The 14,508-nt window shown below is 39.4% G+C and overlaps 1 protein-coding gene across 2 annotated transcripts in view; it reads right to left on the reverse strand.

Annotated features, from left to right (window-relative positions):
• The window catches only part of NUP133 (nucleoporin 133), a 59,131-nt gene that overhangs the window by 2,979 nt on the left and 41,644 nt on the right, over positions 1-14,508 (reverse strand). For both annotated transcript variants that reach the window (XM_024213812.3, XM_024213811.3), the window contains exons 21-24: positions 10,951-11,086; positions 9,020-9,138; positions 7,410-7,490; positions 3,272-3,336 (exon numbers count right to left, since the gene is read on the reverse strand). In XM_024213812.3, the coding sequence (XP_024069580.2) occupies positions 3,272-3,336; positions 7,410-7,490; positions 9,020-9,138; positions 10,951-11,086 (401 nt within the window). The remainder of the gene's footprint in view (positions 1-3,271; positions 3,337-7,409; positions 7,491-9,019; positions 9,139-10,950; positions 11,087-14,508) is intronic.

Here is a 14,508-nt window from a genome sequence, read left to right on the forward strand (position 1 = left end):
TCTGAGCCTTGCAAGCCTTAATATGTGATCACATATGCTGAGTCATTCAAGGGGAAGGTCAGGCTGCTGCTGAAGCCCTAATTCAAACCATTCTTGCTTGGCAGAAAGGGGAAAAAACCCCTGATTTAAAATAACTTCCCTTGCTGCTGGCACTGGATTTTTCAGTTGCTGAGGTTTCTTGTCCCCAATGTCAAATGCCATGCAGCCTGGAATTACGCTGGGTATGGCTACACTGCAATTAGATACCCACAGCTGGCCTGTACCAGCTGGCTCTGGCTAAGGGGCTGTTTAATTGTGATGTAGATGTTGGGCTCAGGCTGCAGTCTAAGCTCTGGGACCCTCCCACCCCACAGAGTCCTAGAGCTGAAGCTCCAGCCCGAGCCTGAACATCTACACTGCAATTAAACAGTACCTTAGCCTGTGAGCCTGAGCCAGCTGGCATGAGCCAGCTGCAGGTTTTTAATTGCAGTGTAGATATACCCATTATTTCAGTCCTAAAATGGACATAATTACCTTGTGTGGTCACTGGGAAATGGGTGGTTTGGTCAGTTCTTGGCCATGTCTCCAAATAGGTACACTAACAACAAAAAGTAGCATCTGGGGAGAAACCGCTGTTCCAATGAGGTCAGTAGCAAAACCTCTCATTGACTTCAACAGGGTCAGGATTTCACCCATGGTTTTATTGGGGAGAAAAAAGACAAAGTTCCCTGTTACCCTCCTTTCCCCCTATCTTCACTCCTACAGGCATATGAGTGGTGAAGAGAATGAGAGAAACTAAGTCCAGCACTATGTTAGGATGTTGCTAAGCATGCTTAGCGAGTCTTGGTGTTGTACCAAAGAATCCAGTCACCATATATAGTAATCAAGTTAGGGAATGTAACAAGCTCCACCCCTAAAAGCAGATGTTGTGGAATACCTAATGTAGCATTTTGCAGATGCTAGAGAATGGTCACTACCTCCCTTGGAACAGGGATTAGCCTCCTTGGCTGCAGAACCACAGGGAACTGGGAACCAAATCTGGAAATTATATGTAAACTATCTAAACACTATTCCACCCAAACTGGTTTGAATACAGATTAGCTAGCCAATGTGGATGAGAGCCATGTTTTAAAATTTGTTCTAGCAGAGTTTAAATACCATTTCTAAACTCTGTTCTTGGCCCAGCATGGACAAGGCCTAAAAACTTGTTAGGCTGTAATTGTGAAGGCTTTAATCAGGGGTAATTTAATAAGGAGTGGGGAAGGTTACTAATCAGAAATAACTATGTTGCCTGCATATTCCCACTTGTAGGATAAATGCTCCCTGGCCATGCAAGCTTGGAGTTTTCTGGAAATCCCTGTTCTTTGGAACCTCCCCTTTAAGTGGGAGTGGCTCCAACTGCTCTTCAGCTCCTTTTGACTGCCAAAGGTGCAGTGGGCATGGAATATGCTCTTCCCTCACTGGTTATTTTTAAATATATAGAGATATACCTATCTCATAGAACTGGAAGGGACCTTGAAAGGTCATCGAGTCCAGCCCCCTGCCTTCACTAGCAGGACCAAGTACTGATTTTGCCCCAGATCCCTAAGTGGTCCTCTCAAGGACTGAACTCACAACGCTGGGTTTAGCAGGCCAATGCTCAAACCACTGAGCTATCCCTCCCCCCTTTTTTTTCCTTCTGTCCCTTTGGAGCAGGGGTGGGGTATGACCATAGTTCAAAAATCTGACTGACTAGCATTTGAAAACTAGAAGGGAAGGGTGCCTACATGTCATGGGCATTATCTAGAACAGTCAAGTATCAGAGGGGTAGCCGTGTTAGTCTGGATCTGTAAAAAGCAACAGAGTGTCCTGTGGCACCTTTAAGTCTAACAGATGTATTGGAGCATAAGCTTTCGGGGGTGAACACCCACTTCGTCAGACGCATGTCACATGCGTCTGACGAAGTGGGTGTTCACCCACAAAAGCTTATGCTCCAATACATCTAGAGTAGTGACTCTCACCTTTTGCAGACTACTGTACCCCTTTCAGGAGGCTGATTTGTTTTGTCTACCCCAAGTTTCACCTCACTTAAACTACTCGCTTACAAAAATCAGACAGCAAAATACAAAAGTGTCACAGCAACTATTACTGAAAAATTGCCGCCTTTCTCATTTTTACCATATAATTAAAAAATAAATCGATCGGAATATAAATCTTGTACTTACATTTCAGTGTATAGTATATAGAGCAGTCTAAACAAGTCATTGTATGAAAATTCAATTTGTACTGTCTTCAGTAGTGCTTTTTATGTAGCTTGTATAAAACTAGGCAAATATGTAGATGAGTTGAACCCCCTAGAAGACCTCTGTGTACCCCTCATGGGTAGGAGTACCCCTGGTTGAGAACCGCTCATCTACAGATCTGTGAAGAGCAGGAGGGTTGCCTCAAACACTGGTGATGAGGGAAACTCTTCAGATCCAGTTGATTAAGTCTAGTAAGGTGTGTCCAGCACTGACTTTGGCGATCAGTCAAAGCGGCTCTATAGCTAGCTAAAACAATATTTAGGTCCCTGGTCTCTTCCAGTACCAATGATCCTGTTTTGTTGACTACAAAGTGAGGAACAGCTTACCAAAGTGTTTGGGTCCAACATAGCAGAACCAAGGTCCTCGGAGCTGTCTAACTCAACTAAGTCCAGAGCTGAACATCCAGCACTGCTGGCTCTGGAGAATAATTTGTCAAAGTAGTTCTGTGCCCAGCATAAGTGACATGAAAGTCTCCAGCAGTAGCGTCAATGGACAATTCTCTAGAACAGTGTTTCTCTACCTTATACCAAGGACCAGCTTGCTGTCTTCCTAAACTGTGACCGGTCGTTGAGAAACACTGCTCTAGAAGATTCCAAGCTTGGGATCTGCTTATTCCACAAGTGGAAATATGCTGTTAGCCTCAAAGAAGAAAATCCAGTTTCATAGCCTGTCATCTCTCTCTCCCATTAAAGGGCAAAAGAAAATTCAAGAAACCACATAGTTGCATTTTAATTCCCTAAGTGTTTAAAGTATTTGTAGAATAGCTAGAAGATTTAATGGAAAAACTATTACAGAAGTAGCTTTGTAAGTGATACCTCTCCCCTCCCTCTAAAAACACACATTGTTCTGGACAGACTTTTCAGAATCTATATTAAACATACATACATACCATTTGAACATTCAATCTGATATTAGACGCTGGAGATTAGTACAAAAATTTACAATTAAGAAAAATCAATGCTATGAATAGAGAAAATTGTACACTTCATGTATGTTCAGTTATGACCTACCTGTCTCTTTGGAGAGCTTTACAAAGAATTTTAAGCTTAAGATCATTTACATCCACTTCTTCCTCCTTCAATTTAAAAAGAAAAGGAAAATTAATATTAACTGCTGTTTTTTTTTAAAAAAGACAAATGAAGGTTTTTTTCTAACCACCACATCACATCCAGAACCCAGAGTTGACTTGGATGCTTTCTTTACTCTTATTTACAAAAGAATAATTGATATTGGTAACAAGTACATAGGAACCTGTTTGTCTACTTCATTGCAGAGAGGCAGTACCGTCTAGTGGTCAAAGCAGCAGAACATCTCTCAAAACCCTCAAAGCAAAACTGCCTAGTTTTGTTACCACTTCAACACTCGGGACAGGTACCTGAAATGAAGCCCAGTTATGACTTGGGGTGGAAACAGTGTAAAATGCAGTAATTTCACATGGTTTTGACACAAAAACTTACTAAAACTTGCTATTTGTCCAAATTTCATTCAGTCATTTGGTTCATTTGATTCACAAATGCAGGGGCTGCAAGCTTCACATAGCCTCTGAATTCTATTCAGCTCTGCTTACTGTAGATAAGCAATAACCTCCCTGTACCTCACTTTACTGATCTATTTCACAGGAGTTTTGAGACTTAGTTCTTTGAAATTGTCAGATAAAACAGTACTGCATAAGCACAATGCAGTATGACAGAAAGTAAGCATTGTAATATGTATGTATGTTTCTATGCAGCTGTGTTATACCCTTACATTGTCAAACCATCTAACTGGCCAATATATTATCATTTGACCCTGAGTAATTTTGCACTACTGCCCTAGTATCAGGACAATTGTTAGCACCAAATCTGAGAGGCTTGCAAAGGGTAAATAATCTTGTCTTCTAAAACAGAAAAGAATCAACAGGAGAGAAAAGATTGAAACTTACTCTACATTCAATGCACAATTCCTTGTTCTACTTTTTTTGTACGCTTGCACACATTACAAAGAACAAAACTTGTGGGAAAGTCAGCAAAAATGGTGCAAAATAAAAGCAAATACAAACAGGTCCTCTAGTTAAGAAGCCAACCAGCACAGCCCAAGCAATGGAAGAGTGTGATGTGAACATAAGTAGGGCCTAAGAGATAAACCAACAGTGACTAGCAGAGGTAGGTCTTAATAAATATAGAAAAATCAATTACAGCATTATGGTAAGGCTGCCATGTTTTTCAACTGCCACCCATTTGTGGGAAAGACCTGTTTCAGGAAACCACAAATTACTGCATTTTGGTTGAGATACAGTTACTAGATGAAAAAGATGAAAGATCTCGGTGCTCATATGTCAGAGAGTTAAGGATGGTTTCACCTATTTAAACCTATTTGAGAAAGTAGTAATAGCTAATAAGACCTAAAAGCATCTGATAGAAATTAGAAATAAAAAAATAAAAATAAAAACCTTCTGAAAATATCAGTCCCACGTTTGAGCTACTGAAAAGGGAGCATTACCTACGGTTTTCAAACTTTTTGAGCTGAACCCCCTCCCGCCGCAAGTTATAATTTTTGGTTACGCCTCCCCCCAACCCAGGCTGGGTGGCCTGCTGAGGTGAGTCAGGGGATGGAGGTAGCACTCCCTCCCTGAGCCCTGCTATGCGGGGCTGGCCCAAGCCGCCTGGCATCACCGCCCCTCCCCCCAATGTTACTCTGCATCCCACAGTTTGAACACCTCTAGAAGCTGTTGCTAAATGGAAGGCAGAAATTGGGGGGCATGCCCCCCATGCATCGCCTCTGCCTGTCTCAGATGGGGGTAGGTTAGACTACATTATTTGGAAAGGGGTATGCAGCCTAAAAAGTTTGAAAAGCACTGCTCTAAAGTAATGCCTTGGAAAAATGCCCTTTGATGTTTAAAGACATCTGAGAAGACAGAGTGGGAAATGACTTTAGCTTTGACTTGCAAAGCCAAAAAGTTTAAGATAATGTCTCTCAAAGAGGGGTTACCCATTGGCACTCTGGCAGCCATGAAGGCCTTGGCTATTAGGGAAAAGTAAGTCTGTGAAGGAGGGGAGAATCACTTGTCTGAGTGCAACTCCTATTTTAGGACAACATGGGCTGACCTGGCTCAGACTTCAACCATTGAAGGCTGTTTCTCTCCATCTGCAGCTGAGGCTATGAACTTCTCTAACCCCATATCTATCTCTATCTATATTTTAAAATCCATGTTAGCTAATCTGTTTGGAAAAACCTACTGTGCCCAGGGCAAGTTGTCTTACATGCTAGCTAGGTGTTCACCATGACCAGATAACTATCACGTGTTAAAATACAGTTTACCCTATCCACATTAGGGTTTTTAAATGTGTTAGCTAACATGTCTTTAAAATACATCTTTACCCTAGTGCAGACAGACCTCTAGCACAGATATTAAGAGGCTTGGCATGAGACCTTCCTGCTCAGATAATGATGCTGTCACCACAAAAGGCCATTTGTTTTCCCATTAGCCTTCTTGGGCATCTCAGCTATTTAATCCCCCCCAGGAGAAACTGAGAAATCTAGGCTGAGGGAATTCTGGAAGCAAGAGTGTGAGCAAAATTCTTGTGCTATTAGCTTTTTGCCAGTTAGATAAGAGTGTCACTGGGACAGCTAACAAGAGCAATTAGGCAACCCATGTCTAGCCTCAAAATTCTGCAGTTTCTCTTGTCAATCATGCTTCTCCATGGGTGATACAGATGAAATCCTAAGTTCGGCTGACCTTGTCCACTCAGAAATTTTAGTTTAATTTATGCTTTCCCATTTGTAGTGTATATTCTTACTCAGACATCTAAGTTTCTCTAATTTAAATGAAAGATTCTTTTAAATCTTATTTTCTTAAAATGACACTATATTACTATTTTCATAAAGGATGGTGGGAACTTGGAAAAAGGCAATGACAAATGAAAGAAGAGTAGCAACTAAGTCCAGTAACCCCATTTGCTGCTATTCTCTCCCAAAGTAATGTTATTATTTACACTTAGTTCTTATATAGCAGTCAAATCAGGGTATGTGTGTTAAGCAACATTTTTCTGTTTAAAGTGGAAGAAAACTAATTCTGGGTCTATCAATACAATACACTGTCCCAAACATTAACATTTTTCTCCTCCTCCATTACATACAATAATGTGTAAAAAAAAGCACAAAATACAAGCAAATATTTTCTACATAAGACTTATGCACAAATAAGAATTACTTAAGAGGTATTACAAAAAGGAACTTTAACAAGGAAAAGACCATAATTTAAGGTCTAAATAATCTAAATTTAATAACTATGTGACCAGCAAAGTTATTGTTGGGCAACACAATGGCCTTATTGTAGCACAAAGCACTATCATACAGTAGATTCAAGATGGAGCCTTTTCCCTCCAGACTAGGAAGAGCTGGGAACATCAGAGATGATTCTCCCCATTCCAAGAAGAAGCACAGAAATGCTTTCCAGCACTTCTGTAGCAACCTTTCCTAGATACTTTGGAAATAACACTTCTCTGAAGTGACATGGCTTTTATTTTTGGTTGAAGAATGCTGCTCAGGAGTGATGGTCCTGGAGAGCTGATTTTTGGCACTGCCAATTGCCAGAAGTAATTGTCAGAAGCAATTGTCAGAAGTAATGGTCAGCAAACAGGGAATAAGAGTGTGCAAGGAGAAATGATGACCTCTCAAAGATGCAAGCTTAAGACAGCAAGCTTTATGCCCTAAATAGTACTATCATAATGATAAAAACCACAGACGTAGGCCAAAGTAGTCTTGTCAATTTGAGGAGGCATGGCAGATTCATTTTGGATTATTTATTGGCACACAGATAAACTAATAATAGTGGACGAGTATTGTTTTCCTAAAACTGATGGACACCTCCGCCCCCTTCTTGTTTGGTGACAAATTCTAGACTGGCAAGGTTCTCAATCTAACACAGATGGCCTACCCTGTTGCAGTTTACAAGGGTAAGTGTTATTTCACTTATGATCTAAACCAGTTACTTTGACCTACACCACATTTGACATTATATCTCCAAAGATTGAAAAACTAGAAAAGGTCACTTCCATTGGTGGGCACCAAGGGCCAGTATGTAACCCTCAAGTTACAGTAATAACGCCAGCTCAGAGAAGTTAAAATATACTTCCTCTGATTCTGAGATCATCCAACCAGTTTTCCTACCTCATCAATATATTCCAGCAGGTCCAGTGCTTTCTTGAAGTCATACTCATTAGCTCTTCTGTTCTCATCACATATGTACAGCTATGGTATGAAAAGATTAAGTACAGAATTATTTTTAGCTTGCAAACTGATGTAAACTGATATTGTGAAGAACTCTGTGGGAAGACCACCACGTATTTTCCACTTATGTGACCTTTTCATTGAAATATGTATTGATTTGGCTGCAAGTATTTTTATGGTAAGGAATACAGTCAAGGTTTTAGACTAGCATTCTACCCACATGACAATGGTCTGTGGAAAGACTATATTGGATATAAGGCTGCTATAGTACAGGTTTCAAATTTAAATGCCGTTTAAGGCTGCAACATTCCTAGCCTATTGTAGCCAGAGCTCAGCTCCACAAATAAAACGAGCTCACAGCAATATACAAATGCATGCACTATCGTTTGTCTCCTGAAAACAGACATGCTTGCGATCAAAATTCAAAATCAACCTTTTCCATTTAAAACTGCAGACACATATTTTGCCAACTCACCCTTTAATATAAAGTTTCCATACATTGAAATTTAAGATTAAGACTAATATATTTTGTTCCCAGCCCCTGATTTTCACTTCCTGGTTGTAAACAGTGACTAAAGACACTGATCTGATGGTAGCAGAAACTTATTAGAGGAAAACTGGATGGCTGACAGTGTCCCAACTGCTTGAAAAGGGATTATGTGATATCTTCTCCTCTCCCTCTTCCCCCTAACTAGCCTACTTTAAGGTGTGGGCAGAGGACTCAGAACCTGGTAACTACTAGGGCAAGTCCAAGAAGATAGAGGGACAGTAATGACAGAATGTGCAACTTGCTGCTTCTTTTGTAGAGGCTGTACAGAGAGCAATGAATACCAGAAAAGACATCACTGATAGGTTCTGGTTTCTTTTGATGGTGACTGTAGCAACATGCTGCCACCATGCATTCCTCTATTACTTTCTGCACACATCAGTGGGTGGTAAAAGAGAAGCAGATGAAAAGATCATGCTATCTAAAGGACATAGGAACTGGTAAGGCAATTTGTGATTGTAGCTACTACTGCAAAAAAAAAAGTGAGGGACAAAGAAGAGAAAGTCAGCTCTGTCAGATTTTTGGCTGGATTTTCTGTAGGGGATCAAAGACTTTCTCTTGGCTCTCGGTGCAGCTGGTCATCAAAATCCCTCCTTCCTGGTTGCAGCCCTCCCCCCTCTTCCACTTTGCAACATCCCTGTCTTCCAAAGGGTGGCAAGTTCTGCCTCTTAAGCCAGACTCCAAGTTACCATGTATCCACACAGTGCCCCAATACAACAGCTCAGCTCTTGATGCTGTTCTGATTTGCTCCATGCATCATGGTAGTGCACATGTTCAACCAGGAAGCTAAAGCAGGAACTGGAAGCAATACCTTGAAGTTTAATCATAAGCCATAATGGAGGCTTAAGTATAAATAACCAATTCATATTTTACGACTGAGGGTGGGATGGAAAACCATCCTTTAAATAACAAGAAGACAGTTCAATTCTGATCTTCTCACCAATTCTGTGGAAAATAGCAGCACAATAGGTAAACTTTAGCTAAGAAAATTTGAGGTACATACATCGATAAGCTGAGGTGCAGTCAATACAGGCATGACACTGAGGTTCATCTGTTTATCAGCCAGCAGTTGTTCAGGTAAGGTCTCCTGATGTAACAGAAAACGCTCCTGTTCTGATATTTCTTGCATTTAGTTAGGGGGAAGAATATTTCACATTATTATTTATATTGTGATCATTAAACATACAAATAAATTCTGACTAGTCACAAAACTATTCAGGTTTACAAAGTTATTTGTCTTAAAGAATGTGTTTATTTAGGTTTTTTTAAATTATTTGGATTACAGAAGCACACAGACTCCCCAACTGAGACTGGGGCCCTGATGTCCTAGACACTGTACAGAGGCAGTTCTTGTTCTGAAGGGAGTACAGTCTAAATAGCCAAGACAAAGGTTGGAGAAAGGACAGCTTATCCTTATTTTACATAGAGAGATTATGTGACTAGCCCACGGTCACATAGATAGTCTCTGGCAAAACCGGGAACTCAAGCCAGATCTCCTGAGTTCCTAACTCTTCACCACAAGACCATTCTCTCTCACTCATTTGAGGCTCTCATCATTACGTTTTGAAGGCGTTTCTTCACATCGGCTATATGTCTCCAGAGTGGCTGCTTCCCCAATGTGAAAAATATGACTTTTTAACTTCAAAATTTGATGCTGCCAGTTTATTTTATTTAAAAAGTTTATGTAGGAGATTAAACATATTAAAAGCTGAAGGACACAGTTTCAAAAAGTCTGCTTAGTTACCATTAATATCCTTTGTAATTTTTAGTATTATTTCACTTTGGGTTGTACAGATTACTGTTCACCTCCCTACAAAATCTGAATAAGGAGCTTTATATGTCCCCAGTCTGAGTATTTTAATTAAGAATGAAAGTTAAGATGACAATAGTGTTGATATTCAGTGAACTGTCATTAAGTTTAAAAACACAGATAATAACAGGAAAGGGATGATTCAAGAACAGCCATAAATAGGTACTAAAACAAATAAACAAAATACTATTGTATTAGGGATTGTGTGAAGTATGTTGTAATGTTCCCCCTGGTCGGCAATATTACAGCAGCTACTCCTAACGAATCTTTCATGAGCCTTTCCACAATCTGGTAGTAAAGATGCAGCAATAGTTACTATCACTGGAAAGGTATATTACACTTTGAAAACTGGGGCAAGGTTGCAGGACCTGTATAGCCACTTGGAGAGGGGACAGGTGCTCTCAGCCTCAATGTGTTTTGAATTAAAGCGTTATCCTATCTCCTAGAACTGGAAGCGACCTTGAAAGGTCATCAAGTCCAGCCCCCTGCCTTCACAAGCAGGACCAAGTACTGATTTTTGCCCCAGATCCCCAAGTGGCCCCCTCAAGGATTGAACTCACAACCCTGGGTTTAGCAGGCCAATGCTCAAACCACTGAGCTATCCCTCCCCCCATGGTTATGAAACCATTTCCTTACCAAAAAAAATTAAGTGACATATTTAAAAAAAAATTGACAACCCAAGTTAATAGTACACATGTTTAGACTTTCACATTGCAAATATACTAATAAAGGAAAACTGGAAGGCTTTTAAAGCTGCCAAGGCTTTCTCCTCCAAGTAGATGAGGGCATGTACCACCATGTAACCTCAACTCCAAAGGCAGTCAACACCATACACCATCAGGCTCCAAGAAATGATCAGAGGTGGTTTTGAGGTTTTGTTTTTTTTGAATTGCAGTAGTTTTATTAACCTATTTACCAGAATAGCCGATAGTGCCTTTTAAAAAATAACTATACACCCTTGAACTAGGGTCCAAATTTTCCAGTGACACTAGACAACACTGATGGTGAAAACGTCCAAAGGCCCAGCACTAAGGATTTAACTTTACCATATGTAACACTAACAAGATTCTGATTAAAGAAATCCATTATCTTGCTGTTCTCTTTGCTCTGCTCTTATTTCTTACCTTCTATTTTTTCATGCAATAAGTCTTCTGAAAAGTCAGATGCCAATGCAGCTAGTTTACTCAAGCCAAGAAGAGTTTTCTTTTTTGCAAAATATCTGGTCTCCACATTTGCCAAAGCCTGCAGCGTTCTGTGAGCCTAAAATTAAGAAGGGTATTAGAAATAACATCGAAGGCACAGGGAGAAAGAGAATAGATGGACTCCTTTAGAACTAAACCCTTATGGCTATTTTTTCTTTAAACCCCTTCCCCCCAAGATTTTATAGGCTATAACTCTCCAAAAAAAAGTGTCGCACAACTTGGAAATTGAAGTTCTGCATTTTGCTGTTTAGGACATGTGGCAAAAAGACTTCAGTATTGATGCAAAAGTGATATTAATAAAATTATTGTAACTTAATTTTTTTAAGTTGTTACAAACTTGTCTGCGTCTTTTAATACATATAGCTACACGAATGTTATTGCAAGGATGATTGGAAATGTAACAATACATATGTTTAGCTAGTTATGTTACAAAATGTTAAAGCTAATCAGAGAAATTCCAAAGATTTCTGCTTCTATCTTCTAACAACAAGCAAATTACATGCAGACAAATAACGTAAGCATTCACGTTTTAGGAAAATAACCTGCTTGTGAAAGAAATGCAGGGTGTGTGTTATCCGATCAATTAATCTTGGTAAAGTGGGCTTTACTAACCCCACCCTCTTGCAAGAAAACCTGCTTGTGTTCTTAAAAACTTTAGCAAAAAACATATGATGTTGGAGATATTTTAAACTTTTGTTTATTTCTTAATGCTGAAATGACAAACACCTTCGTGAAATGCAGACTTGCAAATGTTAGCTAAATGCAATAGTCCTAATATAGCTCCTGATGTCATTGCTGCGTAAACAGTTAAATGCTTTACGTACCGACATGAAATGTAATGACCTTGCTAAACTAGTGTAAGAAGACATTTAAGTATAGAATATTTATATTAATGAGGAATTAATTAATTAGCAGCAGTGCAGAAACAAACCCTCACCCAATGCAGGAAGACAAGAAAATCACAGTTCCAAAAACTGTCATATGGAATCAACAAATTAAGCTGAAGACTTCTGAAAGTTATTTAATTTTAAAATACTGTTTTGAGAACTAAAAAGATCTCTTTTAGAAGTGTTTGGACTTTTTGAAAACAATTTCATTTCCCATCAAACTAATAAAATTGAAAGAATATCTCAGAACAGACATTACAGATCTAGAATGGACTGATTAAAAAGAGAGAATTAACACTTTCGAAGCTAGTTATCTGATGGTTTCCTGTTACAAGAACAAAGGCAATTAAAGAAATGTTGCATATTCATTAAACAGACTGCATATTTCAGGAGCTGAAAGGGTCACCTAGGCCAACCCCAAAGGCATGAAGCCAATGAAAAGACAGCAACTGACTCGAATCTAAACAGGCCTGAAAGTGATGTGTTTTCCTATAATTTCATGAAAACAGCAGGGAAAAGGGTATAAAAACTCAGAAGTGAGCACATACCCCCCCACACACCCTGTGTTATCCTGCTCAACAGACCCTCGGTTACACAGCACTCTATAAACAAGCTGCCACAGACAGATAAGAAAAAAACAGAGAAGACTCAAGAAGAAACCAAACTATGGAAAACCTCCCCAAGACTTCAACGTGGATTGATGAGAGGAATTTAACTAATAAACTGCCAAGGGATTAGATTTAAAACTCTTGTAATGATTTTGTTGGAATATCAAAATGCTGAAACGCTGAACGGCTAACAGTTTCTCCTGCTAATCACCAAGTGCTTAAACCACGTATTCCTGGAAAGGAAACCGGGACTAAGTATTGGTAAACCGATAAATAGTGGAATGTAACCAGATTTAAGATTCTTAATATTTGTAATTAGCCTGTTTTAAAGGCAGCTCCTTAAATAGCAAAAAGAACAGGAGTACTTGTGGCACCTTAGAGACTAACAAATTTATTTCAGCATAAGCTTTCGTGGGCTACAGCTCACTTCTTCAGATGCATAGAGTGAAACACACAGATAGAAGATATTTATACATACAGAGAACATGAAAAGGTGGAAGTACGCATACCAATTGTAAGAGGCCAATCAATTGAGATGAGCTATCAGTAGCAGCAGAAGAAAAAACTTTGAAGTGATAATCGAGATGACCCATAGAAGGTGTGAGGAGAACTTAACATGGGGGAAAAAAAATTCAATTAGTGTAATGACTCAACCATTCCCAGTCTCTGTTTAGACCTAAGTTAATTGTGTCTAATTTGCATATTAATTCGAGTTCAGCAGTCTCTCTTTGGAGTCTGTTTTTGAAGTTTTTTTGTTGCAAAACTGACACCTTCAAGTCTGTCACTGAGTGATTAGAGAGGTTGAAGTGTTCTCCCACTGGTTTTTGAATGTTATGATTCCTGATGTCAGATTTGTGTCCATTTATTCTTTTGCGTAGAGACTGCCCAGTTTGGCCAATGTACATGGCAGAGGGGCATTGCTGGCACATGATGGCAGCGGGCCCGATGCCAGCTCTGTCCACATATCTATTCAAGTGACACCATCATAGGACCTAACCACATCAGCCACACCATCAGGGGCTTGTTCACCTGCACATCTACCAATGTGATATATGCCATATGTACCTGCCAGAGGTTTGGAGCTTGCCAACAGATCATAGTATAAGAGGCAGCCCACGTTGGTGGGACAGAAGGCTCAGTGGTCCCACAGTCCAGGTTGCACTCCGGGAACCCCGTCACATGCATAAACAGTTTTAAGTATCTAATAAGATACTAAAACTGAGTTCACAAATTTCATCTCAACTTATCAAGAGAAAAGCGCCCCCCAGCGGTGGTTCACTCTCAAGGGCCTAATCGCGGTTAAAAGCTCTCCATAGAGAGACATACAGAAGCGATTACAAACTGAAGTTTATTATTTGTGGTCAATCATTTGTGTTGTTTAGTTTAATGCTTTCTTTAATAAATAAGATAGCCATGGTTAATAGTTATGATTATTTTGCTTGGTCTTGATCACAGTGTTCCCCTAAGGTATGTAAATAAAACCTCTGACTAAACAGTGGGCTGAGTTGGCAGAAAGATAAATAATTAGTAAAAGCTGGCCTACCATTTTTCTTGTTTCTCTAAATATTTTTTAGTAATTTCTAAAATAGAATTACCTGGCATCCAACAATTATACCTACCCCGTTTCAGCCCACAGAGATAAGACAGATCTTTATTCCTATACCAAATGTCCAACAATTTAAATGTGTGTTTCATTGCTAGTCAAGAAAAATTGTCACATGATCAAAGGATCAAGTAAGCAGATGAATTACTACTTTACACACTAAAGCACTGACTTTATTCAAATAAGCACAAATACCAGATCAGAATGAGCTTAAAGGGGCAGTTTGACATGCAGACTGATTCACTTGTTACTTCAAGAATGTTTACTTAGCTAGAAACTGAAATTTATGTACAGTTCTGAGGTAACAAGTGAATCCTTGCCTATACATCTGGTATGTCAGACATGGGAGTGGAAAAATTCTGGTATGAAAATATATTAATTC

The sequence above is a fragment of the Terrapene carolina genome, unplaced genomic scaffold (assembly GCF_002925995.2).
Source record: "Terrapene carolina triunguis isolate 2854851 unplaced genomic scaffold, T_m_triunguis-2.0 Scaffold85, whole genome shotgun sequence".
Lineage (NCBI taxonomy): Eukaryota > Metazoa > Chordata > Testudines > Emydidae > Terrapene > Terrapene triunguis.